Source organism: Dipteris shenzhenensis, chromosome 17, assembly GCF_047967505.1.
Source record: "Dipteris shenzhenensis isolate YYH24624 ecotype China chromosome 17, Dip_SZ_1.0, whole genome shotgun sequence".
Taxonomy (NCBI): domain Eukaryota; kingdom Viridiplantae; phylum Streptophyta; class Polypodiopsida; order Gleicheniales; family Dipteridaceae; genus Dipteris; species Dipteris shenzhenensis.
Window position 1 is genome coordinate 22,661,762 of NC_141612.1, and position 22,290 is coordinate 22,684,051.

Here is a 22,290-nt window from a genome sequence, read left to right on the forward strand (position 1 = left end):
GCGTATTCGAAGCGGTACCCTTGTCCGTGAGAACTAACCTGACCAGCAATGGGTGGCTTAGGAGCTCTGTGGTCCCTCCCACCAAGAGTCCAGGATCGCCTCCTCAATCTCTTGCATCGTGATACCTGCTCCTTGGATGTAGGAGAGGGCATGTCTGCGGGCTTCTGTGTCTCTAGGAAGTCATCTCCATGTCCCAAAGGATTTGGCCGGTCTGCCTCTCAAACTCCTCTCTACAAGACGACCTAGCCCGTATGAGTCCTCCTACCAATCTCTACCACACTCTGTAGAGAGTCCGCATCAACGAAGAGCCCTTCCCTATCAGCGGATCCTCGGAGAAGATCCACGTGTAGGACTACTGCCATTGTCTCCTAGTGCGAGGCATGTTCCCAAGAAGACCCTGCTGGAGTAGGAGCTTCTTGGGTTTTGCACCCAGGGTAAGGCCTCTCACAACCAGCTTGCCCAAGAGGGCTTTGCTCTGCATCGCTGGGTCAATAATGCCAAGTCCCCCCTACGTATGTGGCAAGATCATTGTTTGCTAGCCCACCTTGGCTCTAGTGTTGCGCGTGCTATCCGATCCCGACCAGAGGAAGTTTCGTACTAAGCTTCGTAACTGCCCCATGCAGCCCCGATGAAAACACCAACACGAGGCGATGTACTAGGCTGTGGCTAGGAGTACCTCGCTCGCCACTAGTGCACGTCCCGCAAGCGAGCTGCGAGAGTTTGGCAAAGCTCCAGTATAAGAGCTTCCGCCTAACACTCTCTAGGACCGGGATGAATTGTTGCTCGGCAGAAATGTCAATGCCTACCTGGCAGCCCAGGTAACGCGCCATCTCACCTCTCGAGATCCAACGAAAGCCAAAATCAGCTCCCCGATCTCGAACCTCTTGGGCGTCCTCCGAGCTTGTGAAGAAACCAACGGATTCGGTCCAATTTATGTGAGCTCTGAAGCCTTGCAATAAATGGCTAAGGCCCCTCTGACCCTCTCCAGGCTTGCCACAGAGCCATACACATAGAGCGTGTGTCATCTGCAAACTCGGAGTCAAGGAGCTCCTCCTCCTACCTGATCGGGAGCCGCATCCTTGTAATGCCAAGGGTTTGGGAGCGCAGGAAGTAACCTAAGGCCTTTGCCATGAAAAGGAAAAGATAAGGGGCAAGCGGGCAGCCCTGCCTCACTGAGCGGGAGAGAGGGAAGGCCTTGCCTGTGTGGCCCCCAATTATCATATGGCTGGAGCTGCCCGCATAGAGAGATGATACCCCTCTGATCCGTCTCTGTGAGAAACCGAGCCTTTGCATGGTCCCCTCCAAGAAGGACCACTCCACCCAGTCATATGCCTTCTTGAAATCAAGAAAAAGAATGGCGAGCGGTTGCGCCTGCTCCCTGGCTCAGTCCACTGCCTCCCAGAAGGTGAAGACGTTATCCAGGATGCTACACTCCTGGATAAAACCAGTCTGCGTCTCATTAATGATATCTGGGACGTGGGGTCCATGATCTTGTAAGCGGTGTCCAGAAGGGTAATTGGCCTCCACTCCGGAATGTTTGATCTGTCGCCCCCCTTCGAAATCAGGCATATCCAGCCTTTGCTCAAGGAGTGTGGGAGTGATCGTGAGTCGAAGATCTCCTGGTAGGCCAGTCTGAAAGGGGTGGAGATATGCTCCTAGAAGCATCGAAAAAAGGTCAGGGTTAGGCCATCCTTGCCAGGGCACTTCTGGGCTAGAAGGGCCTCCCACAACTCCTCATCCGTTAAAGGAGCTGTCACGGGGGCGTGAAATTCTAGGTACTTTAATGTACTACAAGACCGTGACAACTTTGGTTTTAAAAGTCCAAGCGTGGGCTTAATAATGTGTAATTAAACACGGCATGGTGCCTAGCACATAAGCGTAATTAATCCCTAGGCCCAAAGGCATTCCAAGGAATTAAAAGAGTGGTTATTGGGAAATGATGACGTGGCATTTTTAATGGGCCCCCTAGAGGGCCATGTACCTTCAGTGGCCCCCCTAGAGTTCCAGGTGGCTCTAGTGCCTTCTACATGCTCCTTTGCCATTCCTGGACCTTCCTGGGCCTTCTAAACTTCACATGTGTGGTTTTCTCTCTCATCTTCTTCCTTTGTTGAGATTTTTTGGTTTTTCTCAGTTTTGGAGGACTTTCCGGCGATGAAACTTCTCCAAAACCTTCTCAATGCATTCCTCTCTGAAGCACGCTTCTTTTGAGCCCAAGAATTCCCACTTCTTCGCGACAGAAGTGCTTCTTTTCGCATTTTTCAGTGGAATTCTTGCTGGTCGGCTCTTGTAAATGCTCTTTCTTCATGCCTTTGCACTCCTCTTTGGCTGAGAATGCAATTGGGCATTGGCTACTATGTCCTCTTGGCGATTGAGGACTTGGTTCGAGTTTTCAGGGCTTGGTGAGTTGTGATTTTGCTACTGCAATTTCTTTTTGCCATAAGCTATTGGTTGGCCTTGTGTGCCGCCTCTTTCTTGGCTCGCAGGTGCCCGTGCCCAGGCAGAGCTACATGAGTCATTCTTTGGTTGGGTACTTTGCTGATTTTATTTTGGAGCTTTGAAAAGCTTTGTGAATGCCATCTGGAAACCACTCAAAGAGAGTGCAGCTGGGGTGCAGTGTGATTGCATCTGGACAGCCAATGGAATTGCACTCGGAAAAGAGAATGCCTTTGGGTTGAGCCTATGGGTTAAGTGCACTTATGTGATGGTGTTATATGCTTGAAAGCCTTGCGAAGGCTTAGTGAATTGGGGCTGCGTGCTCAGTTGCAGGGAAGGTCTCCCAGATGCAACTTGTAATCATTTCACTGTGAAATATAAAGAAATAGCGAAAGGGGCGCCACGGTGTTTGGGGCCAATCAGGTGCACTTGTCTATGTCTGTTGAGCAGGGGCATTCTAGCCTCCATCCCTTTTTCAGTGGTTTTGTTTGTGAACAAATGGGTAAAAGCCAAATGGTGATCATGCAATGGTTAATGGTTGTGATATATGCTTTGTGAGCTGTAAATAAGTGCTGAAGTGATTAAAGGTTTAGTTCCACTGCCCTCTGAGTGATTAGAGGCCGGTTTCATTGGTTCCATTGCCGGGATACCACACACTCTTTCTCAAGAGGTGGGCCTCGGTAGTTTGGTGGAAGGATATCTTTGCTGCACTTTTTGACAGCTGAATATTACAACCATAAACATGGTGAGTACCCATGAGCAAGAGAGCTCCACAACTCCTCAAAGGAGAAGGCAGGAAAGCCTTAATGATCCAGCTAGTGTACAGCTGCAGGAAGCACAACAAATGCCTTTTGAGCAGGCCACACATGAAGCTACAACTGAGCTCAACGGTGATACTAGTTCTAGCAGTGAGTCAGATGATGCTACTATGTTGAATGCACAGCTTGCAAGTGCAGTGACTGCTTTGACTCAGCTGGCTCAAAATTTGGCTCAGATTGTGCAAACAAATGCCAAGAAGAAGAAGAAATCAAGAAATCATAAGCACGGAAAGAGTGAGTACACACATGCATCAGCTTCTCATGGCGGACCGCACACTCATGCATCAGTTTCCCATGAGGGACAGCCATCAAAAATGACTCAGAAAGTGACTTCCAAGAGAGAGGAATCGCCCAAAAGAGCACTTGAGAAAGAGGTACAAAAAGTACATCAAGTACAACAGTATGAGCAGCCAGCACAAGGCCTTGGTTTGGGTATTTCTACTCCTCAAAATAATAATGTGCAGTCCATAAATGTGGCTCAACCACCTCAGCCATATTTGAGGCAGCAACCTGAATATTTTGGTACAGATTCGATCTTTGATGCTATGTTGATTTCACCGCCAATTGGGCATAGAAAACAAGTCATGTATGACAATGTGGGTGTTGGAATATGGAAGCAAGAACTAGAGCTAGAAACTTGAAATGAAATAATAAGACTGAAAGACTAGAAATACCTTGAGAAGAGTGTAGACAAGACACAAGCTAGACTGATAGATTACAATGATGTGACCCATTGAATATATGGGCCAAAGTACAAGACATAAAGCAAGAGTGCTTATGGGATAATTGTAGAAGTGCCACATGGCACACACTCAAGACATAAAGACTAGACTTAGACTTAGACTTAGACTTAGACAAATGTAGACTAGGAAATAGTACACTTAGTGTGCACTTATCTCCAACACCCTCCTTAAGTGGACACTAGGAGTAAGACAGAAAGACAAGACTAGAAGACAGACATAAAGACTGATAGGCTAAGAGACAAGATAGAAAACATGATAGACAAAAGATCCTGAGACACCCCTCCTCAAGTGATATCCTCATATGGGTCCACAAGGGTAGGGACAAGATGGATCTAAAACACAGTCAGATTGATAGACAAATAGACAGACAGACAAGACTGGATAGACAGAAGACTGACTGTAGACAAATAGAAAGACCAAGACACTAGAACCCCTTGACCTACATCATCGGTGGTCAAGGTGGTAGACAAGACATAAAAGTAATCAGAAAGCCCACTTCTCATCATGTGAGGAAGGAACAACAGGATCAGCTGATGGAGATGTTGCAGCAACATGGGCTGAGGTAGATGCAGGAGATGATGTAGAGGTTTTGGAGTAGCAGTCCCTCTCCTGGTGATTATCACGGCCACAAATGGTGCATGGATGAGCCTTGAAACAGTCCTTCTCCACATGATTAGTTTTGCCACAATGGGTGCAAGGCTTTCTTACCTTAGAACTTCCTTTTTTTGCTAAAAATGCAGTGTCAGTTACCTTGCGTTGTTGAGTTCTTTCTTCCTCTTGGAGAGCATTGATGATACCCTCAAGAGAAGGATTATTATGATACTTGAAGGTAGTGACAAGAGTAGCACAGGAGTCAGGTAAGCTTTTGAGAAGCACAGCAATAGCAATATCTTCGGAGATGGGAGACTTGACTGACGCAAGCTGAACCATAAGACTGCGAAGATAATTGACATGAGAGGCTATAGTAGCTCCTTCCTGCATATGTAGATCAAAGAATGAGATCATAAGTGCAATCTTAGAGTTTTTAGATCGGGCCCCAAAAAGAGTGTCCAAAGTGATCCATGCTTGAGGAGCAGACTGTATGTCGGAGATGTGATGAATGTAATCATCTCCAAGACCGAGCAATATGATAGCATAGGCTTTGTCATTCTTGGCAGCGACAACTTGCTCAGATGGACCTTCGGGAGCATCACGGTGAACAATGTCCCAAAGGCCTTCTTTCATAAGATGGCACTTGATTTTGATCTGCCAAGTATGAAAGTTGGACCCATTGAATTTGTCGATAGATATGAGAGAATGAGAGGAAGATGCCATGTGGGAAGGTCTTACCTCTTGCTAGGATGCAAGGGCAGTGTCTATTCCCTTACAATATTGCAGAAAATAAATTGGAGGAAGAGATCCCAGAAGCCGGTTCTCTCACCACTTTGTCAGGGCCATAGCATATGATAGCCCATCGAAGCAGGAGGAACCAGCAAAAAAAGGAGAGACTGTTTAGCAAACTGAAAGAGGCAAAGTCTTAGTACCTTAATCCCGGGTAGAGATAGAGGTGAAAAAGGGATGCAGATCTTCGTGAAGATGGAGCTGGAGAAGTCAGCCTGTGAAGGTACGGATTCCGTACAGTCGTACGGACTGTACGGACTGCTGACGGACGGCGAGCGAAGTACGGCTGACGTGCAGAATACGGGCGGCGTACGGATGACGGCGCACGGCGGTGTACGGACGGCGGCGGTTAGCAGATACGACAGCAGGTACAGAGGTGACAGCAGATTTGCACAGATCTGTGGCTGAACTGTGCAGATCTGGCGCTCAGATCTAGCATAAATGATGCAGACCCCTCCGCTCCTGCCAATTGCTGGGATACTGAGATGCAGACCCCTCCGCTCCTGCCAATTGCTGGGACCAAACCTCTGGGCCCCTCTCAGGGAGAAGACGGTGACGGCGTGTGATGTCTACTGCAAAAAACATGTGCTTTCGAATCAAGAGAAAGTCAATTGGTCCATACAAGAGCTCGTTGCAGTTCCTGACGGAAAATCAGGTACTGCGTCTGACTGCGTGCATGGTCATGAAGGCCATGCACATTCCATCTCACCACGATCAAACTTATGGGGAAGGGGTGGTAGTGAACGAGGCTTGCATGTGCGTGGGAATCTGCTCTAAGACCTGACTTTAGCGACTTCGTCGTAGGTTTGGAGGGAGAGTAATCTGTGTCCCTGCGCGGATGGACCAGAGTCGCCATTGGCTCGATCCCTACCTTAAGTGCCCAATACTGCATGAAGGAGACATCTACGTCAACGCATTGCTGAAGGGTCCAGTAGTGAGGCTGCGAGAGAACTGTCTTTGATGGCAGGCGGATCATTGCTACAGTCAGGCCTGACCCTGGCTTCGCTAGAGAGAAGCCAAGCTGGAAGTACGCAGAACCTGGAAGTGAGCGAGCTAGAGGTCCATGCTCTGAGGTCCCACCCACTCATCCATCATCTAGTATATTTGGTTCTACATCATCGTGTCAAAGAGCTCTGGTGTCCAGTTCTCCATCCTTGTGGAGGCAAAATGTAGGATCCGAACTGAGTGGGTGTGTGATCCTACCACATTGATGCCCCATTTACGGGACTGCAAGACTAGAATGGTCAACTCCAAGGGGGCATGGGGTAAGAATCCAGAATTTGACCTTGGTGCAGCTTCTACTTCACAGCTCCAGCACTACTTGGAGATCCACGCCTTTCTTCCTTTTCAGGCAGCGAGCTCTTCGTGTTTGTTTCTCGGGAGAACTGACCTTGATAGCGACCCTTGGTCTGGCAAGAAGGGCTCACATGGCAGCACCTTCGACCCCCACTGTGGTTAAGATTATGCTCTCTCCGGAAGACAAGCAACAGATCAAGTGTGGAGAGGCTTTGCAGGACAAGGCCCTAGTGGGTTGCATTGTTGGGCTCACCCCGTCAAGGAAACAGGTCAGGGATTGGCTTTAGGCAAGTTTAGCCCTAGGGGCTGACCACATCCAGGAGGTCACGATCTATGGGAGAGGAGTCTTCCTCATGTAGCTGAACTTCCCCGACACCACGGCCTCCCTTGTCGAGCAGAGCCCTATTCTACTAGGCCCTCATGTCGTCTATCTGGTTCCTTGGTACCATGGCTTCACAGTCGAGGACATGGAGTCGACTCATCACGTGCCACGATTCCCAGTGACGCTTCGCTTCTTGGGGCTTCCGAAGGAGTACATATCTATTCTTCCTTCCATAGGGAATTGTTTTGGAACAGTTTTAGCATCTCCGCCACAGAAGTGGCTTTTGTAGTGGCAGACGACGGGGTCCCCCGCCTCTGGGTTATCGCAGAGCATCCAGAGTCCCTCCCAGAGGAGATCCTCCTGGAGACTTTAGATGGAGGTGAGTCAAACAGCGTGTGGAGATCTCTGGCTTGCTTGGGCACTGTCTTCGGTACAGACAGATGGGTCACCTGGCATGGGACTGTTTGGTGGGCAGGGCCCCTCACGAGAGACCAGAGCATAGGGAGGCTCAGCGCCGTCCGTCAGCCAGGCCCCAACAATAGGCAAGGCAGCAACAGACTCAGACACCTTGGGTCGAGCCCTCCCAAGGGACTGGGACTAAGGTGGAGAAAAAGAAGCCCTCCAAATCAGCTCAAAAAAACAAAAGGAGAGTCAGACTTAAAGAGCGCAAGAAGGCGCAGACTTCTTCCCAGGACACAGGGAAGGGGAAGGGGAAGGTGCCAGCGGAGTCCCTGGACCGGACATAGATGGAGGAGGAGGAGACCTTTTTCGATCTCCCCTTGGACCTGTAGGTGACAGCAGAGCAGAGTACCCAGGTTCCAGTTCAGCGGGAGTTTGGAGCCCCAACAGAGTCGGCTCCGGAGGTCCCTCTGCCCTCTCCTCCTAAGGTCGCCCCTCGCCACCCCCCCTGATCCCGCCCCCCCAACCCCCTCCCTCCAGCTGTTGTTACTCTCACCTCCCCCCCCTGGCCTCTCCTTCTCGCCCCCCCCCCTTACAGTAGCTCCCTCCCCCGCGCCCGCCTCCCGCCCTTCCTTGTCTCGGCCTATGGGCAAGGGGGTGCCTGAGCACTCTTCGATGCGGCGGTTTGCATTTCAGTCTCGCAGACGGTTGCATCTGAGGTGTATGACCAGGGGGAGCTCATTATAGGTAGAGCAGTCTGGATGGGATTACGGATGGGAGATTCCAGGATTGGGATCTTGAACGTGTATGCCCCAGCTTGTAGACAGCAGCGTCCGGCCTTTTGGAGGCGCTTGACCGATTGTCTTCCGAATGTAGACTCGTGAATGTTGGAGGGGACTTCAACAATGTTGAGTTCGGAGAAGACAAACAAGGGGGTGCTTTTTCCGAGATGCGTGCGGCGGAGAAGAGTACTTGGGAGTAGTTTATCTTTTCGGTTTGCGGCAGGGACCCTGGGAGGGAGGCTGAGTTCTCCAGGACCCCTGGCAGTCTTAGTTTCTTCTTTGGCCAGTGCCGGCAAGATGGATTGCTTGAGAGGTTGGATAGGTTCTACGTTGGAGATTGGGCCATGCATAGAGGTGGTTCCACGGGCATTCTTGCAGGGACTACCCTCTCAGACCACTCACCGATTGTGCTTCATTTGGAGCAGCCCCGGCGAGGGCTCCCACAGAGGGGGGTTCGCATCCCAGATGCGTTGATGCAGGAGGAGGAGGTGCAGCAGGTCATATCGGAGATTTGGCAGCAGCCAGAGGACACTCCAGAGGGTTCTGGACAGTCGAGGCGATTCAGAGGAGTAGTGAGGAGCTCCGTACCCCGGCTCTCCGCCGTTGTTTTTCCCTTCAGGAGAGAGAGAGAGAGCTTTGAGGGGTGACCTAGCCTCCATTGAGCGTCTCAGGGAGCAGGACACGGAGTCCCAGTGGCTTGCTGACAGATATGAGTGTGCACGTCTAGAGCTTCAGGACACGGAGTTGAGAAGGGCTGAGTATTCTTACCATTCCGCTCATGCTCGTTGGGTACAGCAGGGGGATAGGATGAGCCGTCAATTCTTTCAGGCCACGGGGCCTAGGTTGACAGGTGCCTAGTTGAAGAGCTTGAGAGACGCTAGCGGCAGGGTGGTTTCGGACCCTCATGAGATTATGGAGTTGGCTTCGAATTTCTATTGATACCTTTTTCAGGCTGAGGAGTCCCCCCAGGTGCGGGAGGCCCGTGAGGCGATATGGGAGCATGTCCCAGCTGTGGTCTCTCAGGGCGTGTTCAGCTAGTTGGATTCTCCCTTCATAGATGACGAGCTTCGGGAAGCTCTCAGGGCACTTCCAACTCAGAAATTCCCAAGGGAGGATGGGCTGTCGCTGGTCTTCTTCAGGAGCTTTTGGCCCTTTGTGCACCCCCCCCTTTGGCTGGCTTTTCAGGAGATCTTTGACTCAAGAGCACTCCCACTGTCCCTGAGCAGAGGTTGGATTTGTTTGATCCCAAAGCGAGGGGACTGCTCGGACATTCGACAGTGGAGGCCGATGAGTGTGCTAGACACCGCATACAAGATCTTAGCCAAGGTCTTAGTTTGCGGCTACGACCCCATCTAGTCGACATCATCACAGGTTTTGTCTAGGAGCATAGCATCCTCGACGACAACATCACCTTTTGGGAGGCGCTAGATTGGGCCAGGGAGGAGACACATCCCCTTGCGATCCTACTGCTGGATTTTGAGAAGGCCTACGATCGGGTAGAGTGGTCCTTCTTGGAGTGCACGATGCAGAGATTAGGCTTCTCAAACAGGTGGATCAGGGGAGTTCGAGTCAGATGTTGATTGGTGGGTTCACCAGGGAGGCCTTCCTACTCACCCGCTCCGTGAGATAGGGCTGCCCATTTGGCTCCCTTCCTCTTTCTCTTTGTCGCAGAGGCCTTGGGCTATTTCCTGAGGTCGCAGACTGTTGGCCTCAGAGGGATGAGGTTACCGATCAGACAAGAGGAGTAGCTTCTAAACTCAGAGTTCGCAGATGATACGGCCTTGTATGTGGAGGGTTCGGAGGAGAGCTTGGATGCGGTCAGGGGGGCTCTTGAGGTTTATGGCTATTTCCTGAGGTCGCAGATTGTTGGCCTCAGAGGGATGAGGTTACCGATCAGACAAGAGGAGTAGCTTCTAAACTCGGAGTTCGCAGATGATACAGCCTTGTATGTGGAGGGTTCGGAGGAGAGCTTGGATGCGGTCAGGGGGGCTCTTGAGGTTTATTGCACCGCCTCAGGGGCAAGGATCAACTGGGGCAAATCAGTCGGTTTTCTTTCAGTGATTGAGGAGTCCCAGGAGATTCTTCGGTGGGACGCATTGGTAGGCTTCAGGTGGATCCCGAGTGGCCGGTCGGCGAGGTACTTGGGATGCCGTGTGGGCATTGACATCTTCGCAGAGGAGCAGATAGCCCCGGTCCTTGAGAGCGTGAGGCGCAAGCTTCTTTACTGGAGCTCAGCCAAACTCTCTGTGGCAGGCAGGGCCTTGGTGGCTAACCAGGTCCTGTTGGCCAGAGCCTGGTATATAGCCTCTTGCTGGTGTTTTCACAGCGGTTGCATGGGACTGTTGAGACGCTTGGTGCGTAACTTCCTTTGGGCAGGATTAGATGGCACTCGCAACACCAGAGCTAGAGTTGTGTGGCAGACAGTGATACCACCACAGGCACAGGGAGGCTTGGGTATAATAGATCCTGAGATGCAGAGCAGAGCCCTGTTGGGCAAGTTGATAGTCAAGGGTCTCACTCCAGGCATGGAGCCCTGGAAACTTCTCGCGCAGCTCGGTCTCTTGAGGAACACCCCCCGCACAGGTGGTCAATGGCAGTCGTCCCACCCCACAGGTGGATCTTTTGGGAGGCCCCTCTAACGGGGAAGGGCTCACCCCTGATGAGGAGTCTCTTGAGGATCTGGCAGCGGATCTCAGGAGGTCTCACCCGAGTCAACCCTCGGTATGCGGAGTAGTTTGCATGCCAACCGCTTATCTAGCACCCGGAGGTCAGAGACCAAGATGGTTTGATGCTAGGGCAGCGGCTACACATTGGTTGGGCACACTGGGACAGCAGCCCGACTCGTTCCCTGTGGACATGGTCTAGACTCCCAACAGAGGCAGAGGCACGATTGGAGGTCCTTTCTCATCTGAGAGGGGCCGGCCAGAAGATGGTGGAGAGAGGCAGCTATTCCGGACTCTTGGAGGGAGGGACTGCAGGTTTTCATTCCGGCACAGTGGCTAGGATAGTTCTCTAGGACGGGTGTACCTCTGAGGATTCAATTGTGCCCGCAGTCGCCAGCCCCCATGAGCACGCGGTTCTATGATGTGGGACCGGGCGGACTACTGCAGCCCTGGATCATAGGGTATCGAGAGATGGATGGGGTGTTAGGCCAGGTGGGTTGGCAGAGGGTCAGAGTAGTGGGATGTTTGGGCAAGGAGTGGTCGATCGAACCTTCTTGCATCACAGACCTAGATGCCCCCCACTGGAGACTATGGTTTGGGAGGGACGCCCTCTCAGCGAGATACAGTGGGACCCCAGAGAGTGGTTATGGCCGGTCAGAGAAGGTCTCTCAGAGAGAGTGGAGGAGGTGCCTTTCTTCTCGTACACCACGCGGATAGGACGTCACATCCAGATGGACGCAATGGGCTGGACCCCTTCGCAGGAGAGACATTGGAGTGCGCAGTATGTGCCCGAGGAGGTTAGATCTAGATTTTGGGCCCGCCTGTGGTCGCACACGGAAGATATCCTATTTCTTTTGGATGGTCGCACACGGTGGTCTCCCAGTGGGCCTGTGGCTTAGCAGATGCGGGTGGATGGCGGCTGCCACAGATGTACAGTCGGAGCTATGGAGACTATTCCTCACTGCTTATGGAAGCTGCCCAATAGCTCAGAGGATCTGGCTCAGAGCGCTTCGGATTGTGGCACGGCTTTAGAGCACGCAGAGAGATTTCACGTGGGGTATGGTAACTTGGCTTATAGAGGGTGGCCATGCCTTCTCCATAGACACGGTCTCACAAGCTTACCGGATACAGGGTTGTGGCACGGCTTTAGAGCACACAGAGAGATTTCACGTGGGGTATGGCAGCTTGGCTTACAGAGGGCGGCCATGCCTTCTCCATAGACACGGTCTCGCCAGCTTACCGGATACAGGGTCAGAGCATTCACAGCATTGAGCTTCACCCTGCAGGTGTATTTTATGATCTCATGCCGTGAGGGATTCACTGGTTGTATAGTCCACCACCGTTGTCGTTAGCCCTTGTTACAGAGAATCCCTAGGTAGTGAGGTGGGATCTCTAGCAACAGGCAGGTTTTCTTTCAGCGCAATTTTTTTTTGGCCACGATTGGCACCTTTCCGGTTTTGCCAATTTGTATGGTTGGATTTTAAGCATTAATAGAAGTTTCTTTTCTCTGGAAAAAAAAAAGAATCCAGAATTTCCAAATAGTTCAAGGTGTATTTTATGATCTTACGCCGTGAGGGATTTGCTGGCTATATAGTCCACCACCTTGATTGTTAGCCCCTGTTACAGAGAATCCCTAGGCAGTGAGCTGGGATCTTTGGCAATAGGCGGGTTTTCTTTCAGCCCATTTTGTTTTTGACCACGATTGGCACTTTCCCGGTTTTGCCAATTTGTATGGTTGGATTTTAAGCATTAATAGAAGTTCCTTTTCTTTGTTAAAAAAAAAGAATCCAGAATTTTCAAATAGTTCCAAGGTCCCAACCACCAGAACTCACGTGGCAGCGGCCCCCCAGCACGTATGCGAAGACCCGCGGACTCATCATTGTGACCCCGTTTCCCGGATCTGTGGGAAGAAGAAGTTGAGCCCTGGCTGCCTAGAGCGCTGACCTACTGCTGAGGAGAGGTGAACGGGGGAGCCTTTCCCTTGCCCTTGCTCGTGGAAGTGGGGTCAGCTGCTAAGCCTCACGAGTTGCTCGAGGAAGAGGTCCCAGGTGAGGCTGCAGCTAACTGAGGGGAAGGGGAGGGGGCTGGATGGTAAGGGCAGGTAGTGAGGGTAATCATTGGCGAAGGAGCAGGCCAAGGCAACAAGGGTGGGGGAGGCACGAGAGGGGGCTGCGAAGGAGGCTGGCGGGTCCACGGGAGGGGGAGAAGAAGGCTGTGTGGAGTCTGCTACTGTCACCTAGGAAGGGTGATGTGGCAGAGGCGCCCGTGTCCTCTGAGGCTTCTCCTCCAACCTCGAGGGGGGTGGGCCAGAGAGGCTGTGGGCACTGGTACTCTGGGGGTCTCTGGCGCCGGCTCTAGCTGCAGTGGGGGGTTCTATGGGGGACGAGAAGTCTCTGCTTTGAAGGGGTCTGAGGGATGTCCTGAGGTCGATGTGTCCCTCTTTGGATCATGTGATACATGTGGGCCTCCAATCGGATCTCCCTGTGACTGTGTAGCTGTTTGTGCTCGCCTCTCATGGTTGGCACGGCGTCATTGATTCTTCTAGGCCCACTTGCTCCTCTTCTTTTTCCCCACCTTAGTCCATCTATCATTCGAAGGCTCTACCCAAGGGGTTTGCGTCTTTGGCTGCTGTCTTTGAGACCCCTATTGCGTCCGCCTAGGTGGCCTGTGAGTCCCTTCCCCTCTCATGTCCGATGTCTTCCCTGTGTCTCCTGGGGGAAGGACGAGTCTTGTACTGGCCTCCTGTACAATCTCGAGGTGGGTGCCCCATCTATCTACATCTCATACACTGGCCTGGTAAGCCTGAAACCTCCCGACGCTAACAAAGGGTACCCCTCTCCAAAGTCTCCAAGAGAATCACGTCTCGGAGGGTATTCGGGCTCTCTACCACGAGTCTGACTCAAGGAACCCCATCATCTATCACCAATTCCACCTCCGACTTTGCTGGGTACTCCAAAACTGTGCCAAACGCTCGTCCAAATGGAAGGAAGGGTGGACCTGTATTCCCTCGGATGTCCCAGGAAGCGGACTGTCATTGGGAAGCGAGGAACATGGTGAGTCAAGTCCATGTCCTCCACTGTGAATCCATGATACCAAGGGATGAGGTAAACCAAATGGGGTCTCAGGAGGATAGGGCTACGTTCCACGAGAGTCAGAGCGGTATCTGGGAAGCGTAGCTGGAGGAGGAAAACACTGCGTCCATAGATAGTGACCTCGTGAATGTGATCACTGTCTAGTGCCAAGCCGTCTTGGATCCAGTCCCGAATCCGCCTCCTTGAGGGAGTGAGGCCCAGTATCTTGCCTATGACGGCCCTGTCGTGTAAGAGATTCACTGCCTGTTGCATCTGTTGCTTATCTGCTGGTGAAAAAAGAACTTTGACAATTGGGGGAGTTGAGCTTGCTGCCATAGAGCCCCTTTGGCCAGACCAAAGGTCACCACCAATGTCCCAGTCACTAGCAATAAGCAATAAACCACACCAACCGCAAAAGAGGACGAAAGGAAGAAAGAGCAAAAGCGCCGGCGAGGAGAAAGACCCAATGAAATGAACCGGCCCAGCCCTGAAAAAAGCCCCGAAGTTCTTCCACAGGCAAGCTCCCGAATTCCACAGGTGAGCTGCCACAAAGAAGAACTAGCCCCAGAGAGCTTGAAACTTTCCACTAGCTTGGGAGCAGCTTCCAATGTACTTCTTGAGGGAGCTGGTCAAGCAATGAAAAAGGACAATGAATGTACACTGCCAGTCCCTAGCGTTAGAACTCTCGAGTCTCCTTTGGGTGAAGAAGATTGCAATGGAAGAGCGCCAAAGGGAGAACCAGTTGATCCACAGCGGCTGTGGGTTTTTCTGCGTGTTCACGAGCTGCTGTACCAGAGCTGAGTGGCGAGGGTAATGCACAGGTCATGCGAGGTGCCGGGCTGGAGAGGTAGCGCTAAGCAGCAGCAAAGCTGCAGGAGATAGCAGCCGGGCTGCTACTGGTGCCTAGGAATGTCGTACGGGCAGCAACGAGCTGCGGCGAGGCTCAAGAGAGGGCGCGAGAGCTGCAACGGGCAGCTGGCGGAGACCTCTAGCGGGGATGTGCCCCAGGCTGGAACAGTACGGTGCTAGAACCCGTACGATGGCTGTGGAAGCAGAGGCGCAAAGGGGGGGGCCACATAATTAGTGTGCCCCTACCCCGCCACGACGGGCAGCAGGGCATTGTGACGCCGAAGAAGGGCGGGGGGCACGAGGCAGGAGGGGGGATGCGGGAGGTGAGCTTGCAGGTAGAGGCTTTTAGTCTTATAGAAGTACTTCTTCTTTTGCTTCCTTTTCTTGGAAGGGTCCTCATCATCAGAGCATCCTTCTTGGGCTTGCCATCGGTAGACTTACCCTTTCTTGCTAGCGTAATCCTTTGCCAGCAATGCCTTGTCATTATTGTCGTTGTTGTAGAGCTTCTCCCTAGCTTCTTCCTGGAGTAGTAATGGACCCAACTCCTCAAAAGTTAGAGGTTTGGTCCTTTGTCCTGTTGTCATAGTCGTAACGAAGCTTTTGAAACTCCGTGGTAGCCTCCTCAGTACCATCAAGAACAAATGGCAAGAGTCCACCTTCTGACCAACCAATGCTAGTTGATCCCTTACCACCTTGACCTTCGTCATGTGGTCATGTACCGAATCTCCCTCATCCATATCCAAGTTGTAGAGCTGATGCTGAAGAAGCAAGATCCGGGATGTGGTATCCTGTCCTGTATAGATAACTCAGAATGGCCCACGCCTCTACTGACGTGTCGGTCATCTGGATGTGAGGAAGCACAAATTCCGCCGTAGTCCCTATGATCAATGCCAGGGCGTGGGCATCTCTATCTTCCCAAGCTTCAAGCTCCTCTCAATCTACTGGTATGAGTATCTCCCCCTTGTTGTCCACCATATCCTCCGGCTTCGCCTCTACTCCTGTGGTCAGTTTCCATAGTTTCCGAGCCACTAAATGACTGCGGATCTTCACCTTCCAGATAGGGTAATTAGTCCTATCTAGTTTACGAGACTCTCCATACTTAGGGATCGTGATAGAAAGAAATCTGGGGGAGGAGGAAGGGAGGGAAGGCACTGAAGAGGCTTCTGAAATCGACATCTCTGCTGCTAAACCACATAGCAAAGTTGAACAATCTTAACGTTTTGTAGACTAGAACTCCTTACACACCTGACTGAACCTGATTCACACTCCTTCTCGCAAGGGCACTATCCTCCAGTCGTGGAAGTCGATTCCCAGGTCGATGCCCAAGTCGATTCCCAAGAGCAGGGGCTAAAGAGGTCGACATCTCTGTTGCTAAACCACACAGCAAAGTCAACCAACCTCAACCTTCAGTAGACCAGAACTTTGAACGCACCTGACTGAACCTGAGTCACCCTCCTCGCAAGGGCACTATCCTCCAGTCGTGGAAGTCGATTCCCAAGAGCTTCTGAATCAGGGTCGTCCTTCAGCAAGGTCCCCGCCTTCAGGCTCCCATATCTATGAGCCTTCTACTTGGGCTCTGATACCATGTTAGAAATCGACCAACAGAGGGTACACACAACGGAAGACTGACAGAATAGCCCAAGAGCTCACACAGTGTGTGTGGGTTGTGGAATCACAAACTTCTTTAACTTATGTGCATCAAATAGATGTGGAGACTCATCAATAGACAATGATCCAGCCAGATATAGAAGCTACCAAAAGAATATATATTTTCGTCCAAAGCTATGGACACAATACAAAAGAGAGATAGATCCAAAGTCCTACCAGAGCGTGGTCCTTTGATCTTACCTCTACCATCTGCCGAATATCTCTAGACTTGAGCCCGCGTGCTCCACCTGGAGCGTATGTAGACTCTCCGTCTAGATCCCTTCCACCTTGCTGTCCGGAAGCCAGCCTAGGTGGGCAGCCCTTTCTCAGGTTTGTCTGCAGTCTGTGATGTACCTCCTTCACCTCCAGAAGACAGGCCCAAGGTAGGTCTTCCTGCTGCTCCAATCTGCTGACTTCTGGCTGCTCCAGGTGATGAGATATGATGGCACAAAGGCCCTCCTTTTATAGGCCCAGAGGCCTGGGACTACCACCGACCCAGGTGCCACAGACTGGCCAACTTGGTCAGTCGGTTTTCCCCCTCCTGGCCAACCTGTTCTGGCCCCTCCTGGGGCATAAAACCAGGGCCAATTGGCCCATAACTTTGCAGGGGCACAGCCCCTTGGTTTGCCCATAGCTTGCCCTGATTGGCTGGCTCCAACCAGCCCTAACAAGGCTAGTCTACGGCCGACCCTATTGTGCCATATCTTCGCCATGTGCCAGCCCTTTGCCGCCCCTATTGTTGCATCTGTTTCCAGGCTTGATGCAGGCCACGTTCCTGACCACGAACACCCACCATGTGTCGCCTCTTGGCCCATACTCCAGGCACTGATCCTGCCCTTACATGCTGCCATATCCAGCGCATATGATGATGCCACCATTTCGGGTATGTCTCTCTGGTTCCTGCCCCCATGGCAGCCATCTTGCTGCCCATGTGGCCATCCCTCAGGACCCAGGTCCACCCCCCCATGCTGTCCTCATATGTGGGCTTACAGATGGGGAGGTGACCTTTCCAACACCATCTTCATCTCTGCTTTTGTCCCTCATCCTGATGATGGATCCTGCGACTATCCACTTTTTGATCGTGTCTCGTGATTTCTATGCCTCCTCATCTCAAGGATAAATAGGGCTAGGCATCTTTGATCCATATATCTATTGAAAAATAAGAGGTGGGTATGAAACCCTCTTTTGATACCGATTTTCTAGTTTGGTTCATATATCTAATGAAATAGGACATGGCTCTGAAAAGCCTCCTTTGATGCCACACTTTTCTAATTCAGGAATTGGAAATGCCTTCAATAGATTGTACTTTTGAATACGATCCATTGTCAAACGCAGTTGACACTTGGCTTGCCCCTTGCAATTGAACATTCACATGGTATCCTCTCACTAAGATATTCCTCTCTCAACCTTGGGGCAGGTTCACCTTTTGCCTGTGAGGATGATGTGGGCATCTACAGGACTTGCAAGGCCAGAAATGAATTCCAACATTAATTTGTGACGACCCTGAAAACGACAAAACAAACATTGCTATCAGGTTAGCTCAGATTGAGTTCAGAATATCACTATTGGTATAAGAATAGAAGCTGAGTTGTACCGATAGGTCATGGGGTGCTAGCCAGGTCCTGTACATTTGGAGAGAGAAATATATATTAATTTCTTCTGGAGCCCCTTGCTGAGTGCTATATTAAAACTAAAATCCGAAACCCAAAATCTACAGAGAACCAAAAGATCTAGAATCCAGAAGTATCAACTAATATCCTGGTGCCTCGACAGTCTATGGAGTGGGGGGGCATGAATTCTGTGATCTCTGTATGTGGGTGGGCAATATCAAGAGTGATACCTTGCTTCTGATTCTCTTCTCAATATGTCATAATGCCCAGGCAAATTCAGAAAAGATATATCAAGTGAAGCGAATTTCCAAGTCAATGACCAAGGCTTTTTATTTGTATTTCTTTTACAGTTGCTAGACCTTCATTTTGGAAAAGCTGTTGAGCTACTGCAACTAAACCAACTGGAGATTGCAAGACAGCATGCAATGGTTGTCACTACAACACTGAATGCTCTCCTTGCTTATGTGGAGTGGGCACCTGTCAATCAGATGGCTGATCATGGATTTATTGAAGCGTAAGCTTGTGTTGAGAACTTTGTATACTTTTAGCTTAACTATTTCAGGCTTTTAAACAAAGAATCTCAGACCATGCAGAACATGTTTTAATCTGTTGGCCTGCTCACAGGTGTGGTATCTTGCTGAATGCTCTGGATTTTCGCTTACGTGCTGGTGAATTTTTAAAGCAAATAGCCTCAAGGTATTTATGAGATTCCTGCAGCCTTTAGTTGACCAGAGTGTTTATTAAATAGCTTTTGCAGGTAGGAATCTCGGTGGGTTATGCGTTCAATATTTCTCACAGAAACATGTAAAAGATTAAGAGCTCCTTTGCAAACAAGTAAATGATTTTTGTGTGGCTTTATTTCAGAACATGGTTGAAGCTCTCTCTCCCTCTCTCTCTCTCTCTCTCGCTCTCTCTCTCCCCTTTTGCACTCCTTGGGAGCTGCCATGCGCCCTCCCTAAAGCAGATGTACTAGAGGGTTTCTTGCTGTCCCATAGACCTTTTGGTCTCTAGTGGACGTTAATAGACTTTCTTTCTTTCTTTCTTTCTCTCTCTCTCTCTCTCTCTCCCCCCCCCCTCCCACCCCCCTGCAGGCTGGTCCCGCCTGTCCTCTCTCATGCCTTCCATTCCTCCAACCTTTCTTTCCTTTGGTCCTTTAGCTGTGTTGTTTAGAAATGATTCTGTGTAGATCATGCAAGATATGAGCAGTGTAGTTTCAGAACTATCAATGTTAAGAGATGAATAACTGCCCAGGATACGACTTACTAGTGGTAAGATATTCTGCCCCATAACAAGCTCCTGGGCTTGAGGTTGCCGGGTTCAACGGATGATGTGTTGATCGGAAAAGTATGTCAAATAGAATGGCAAATAGAACATTTAAAAAGTATCCATCTATGTCAACTACCTTGAAATATATTGAACAACAATCTCTTCTTTAATGATCTAGGACGTAGCATTCCACTGTAACATAGGATCTAAGGAAGCACATGTATGTGGGCTGCAGAAAAAGGCCAACAGATGATAGTTCTAAAGCATATGATGGTTCCTTGAGACGTGTTTTTGAAGCCCTTTCTCATGCTACAAAAGCCATTCAAAATGGAGCATCCACTGGCAGTAATGAAGATGATTCATTTACAGAGTGTCTGAGCGAGGCAATGGTTGCACTTGGTTCACATAACCTTCAGTGTATTGCTGCACTTCAGGATCACCTTACACTTTACCTGCAACAGGTAGAGCCATTGCTTGTACTTGTTCTGTACTTCGAAATGTGATACGTCTTTTCTGCATCTACCGTCTGTAAAGTAATCTTCAGTCATCTGTATTTTAATGCCTTGTTTACCTGAGTTCTTAGGTGCACTGCAGGTCTTGCAATCAGTTAAGCATTTTAAATGGGATAATGAATAGATGGAAGCAACATGGAACCATTGTTAAGGTTCAAGCTATCCACTGATAAGGGAGTTGTAGTAGGTGAAAAGAAAGAAAAGATGGCATAGAATAGAAGAGAATGGAAGATTGAGAAACACAGTTCTGTGGTAAGTTAGTGTCCCCCCCTCCACTTTATCCTCCGGCTAGGACTCTAGGACTCTCCCTAATGGCTTGAGATACAGAGAAAGGCAAGGGGAAAGAGAAGCCCAAAGACGAGATGGACAAGGATAAGGGAAAGGGTGCGGGTACAGATAGCACCAAGGATCACTTCAATACAAGGCTCACTTGCTGCAGTGGGAATTAGGCAGATAGCTGCCACATACTGTAATGGCTCTAGTTCAGCCCACTCACCTCCTGGTGATCCCTCGGGTCCTAGGGCCACTTAGATGGTCCCTCTCGCTGTCCAACTCAATCTCCTCTGCCACTTACGTATTGTATCTCTTCCCCCCAGGTCACACCCTCCTCTAGGTACCCATGTCATACTAGACTATGATTGGTTCCTCTCCAACTCATACTGTACCTGCCACATCCATGCTATATGTGTGAAAAATAGCAGGAGCACAAGGGGAGAAGGAGAATGGAAGCTGTATTGAGATTGCAGCAATAACAAATGAGAAACAACACTTCTTACTATTCTATATGGACACTAATACCATACCAGCCACGTGGTAGGGATTGGGAGGCTTCGGGAAACATTCTAGAGGTTCAGGGAGAGAAGAGGAGAAAAAGGCCACGTGGCACCGTCTGCAGGGACCATAGCCCATGTAGTGATCACGGTTCCAGCAGCACTTAGGGATGAGATTGACACGTGGCGGCTGATAAGATGGGCAGAGCGTAGCAGGTGCAACGCGGAAGTAAATGCGGTTGTAGTAGGCAACCGGTTGACACGTGCAGACGGTGGCCGAACTGAATGCGCATGTGCAGCGCGATGCGCGTGATGTGCAGATTGACACGTGGTGACTGGTGGACCTAGACATGTGGCAATCGGTGGGCGAAGGAAACATGTAGAATAAATGTGCGCGGCGCGTGCCACACAAATATGACACGTGGTGACTTGCGGATTGAGACATGCGGCGGCAAGTGGAGGTTACAGGACAGAGGGACCAGGAGAGAGAGAGAGAGAGAGAGAGAGAGAGAGAGAGGAGGGGGGGGAGAGAGAGAAATAAAGAAAGAAAGAGAGTCTATTAACATCCACTGGAGACCAAAAGGCCTATGGGACAGCAAGAAACCCTCTAGTACATCTGCACCTACATGATAGTCTGGAAGAGTAAACAGCCATATATCGGTTTAAGACTGAGAGTCTTTTGGTTTTGATTTGAACTCTTTGATTAGTGCTACGCCTTCACTGTAAACTGCCCATTTTCCATCCTTTCTGGCAGCCCTGACTCTAGCTAATTCAGTTGCCTTAATCTTAGGTTGAGCTTGTGTAAGCTCCTCTGCTATCCATACTTTGGTGCCCTTCAACTTGTAAGATTGTCGAAGAAGCTTGATCCGCATATCTTTTGACTTCAGTGTAAGGATTGCATGACCTTTATAGTGCAAAATAGAAGCTGGCGTGCTCATCATCATCCACCCATTCAATGTTGGGCAAGCTTGCTTTGATCTTTGTCAATATTTCACTATATGTGTCGTCCTCTTTGTACCAATCTTCTTGGAGTCCCCCTATTCTAATCTTCAGCGCATTATCACATCTAGCTTCGTGTTCTTTAATCTCTGCTTGAATATCAGAGTTACATGCTTTGGTGTCCACTTCCACAATCATTTCCTTCTTAGTAGTTTGTATTTCAGTGTGAACAAGATATTTGACTGTAGAGACTAGCTACAGGGTAGGGGGGGAATCGTTACAAGATTTTACAGCCTCATCAATTACAGGCCAGTTCCAATCGTAGCTCTCTCATTGCCTGTTGCAGATAAAAAATCTGATTCTGTTGCCTAAGGATGGTTTGTTTTGAGCCTTCTTGTTGGTAATTCCGTGCATACGGAGAGGGTGTCATGGCTGCAAGAAAGAAAGAAAGAAAGATATACTAACGGCCGCAAGAGGCCTCGCGGGCCTTCGGGACAAAGTACAGAATCAAGTAACTCATACAGACCATTGTGGGCCGGGGCAAAGGGCTCAGTAAGGCCCTTGCTGAGTACTAAAATGCTATACTAGTACAAAATAGCAAAAAACTAGCAAAATAGCGAGGGTGGCATGAAAATATCAAGTGCTCAAAGCTAGAGTCCCAAGTGCAGGAACCGGCTCCACGTATCCAGGCTCCATGGTGGCTCTCTGATGAGATGCAAAGAGCTCACGTATCTGCATTTGTCGGGCTGTCCCCTGTGGTGGTGGAGGGCATGGTCTCCTCGATCTCTGG

General features: G+C 50.3%; 1 protein-coding gene across 2 annotated transcripts in view; it reads left to right on the plus strand.

Annotated features, from left to right (window-relative positions):
• LOC147891862 (ARM repeat superfamily protein) overlaps nt 1–22,290 on the plus strand; it is a 147,992-nt gene that overhangs the window by 36,987 nt on the left and 88,715 nt on the right. For both annotated transcript variants that reach the window (XM_087388423.1, XM_087388424.1), the window contains exons 7-9: nt 18,364–18,527; nt 18,638–18,709; nt 19,515–19,740. In XM_087388423.1, coding sequence (XP_087244549.1) covers nt 18,364–18,527; nt 18,638–18,709; nt 19,515–19,740 — 462 coding nt within the window. The remainder of the gene's footprint in view (nt 1–18,363; nt 18,528–18,637; nt 18,710–19,514; nt 19,741–22,290) is intronic.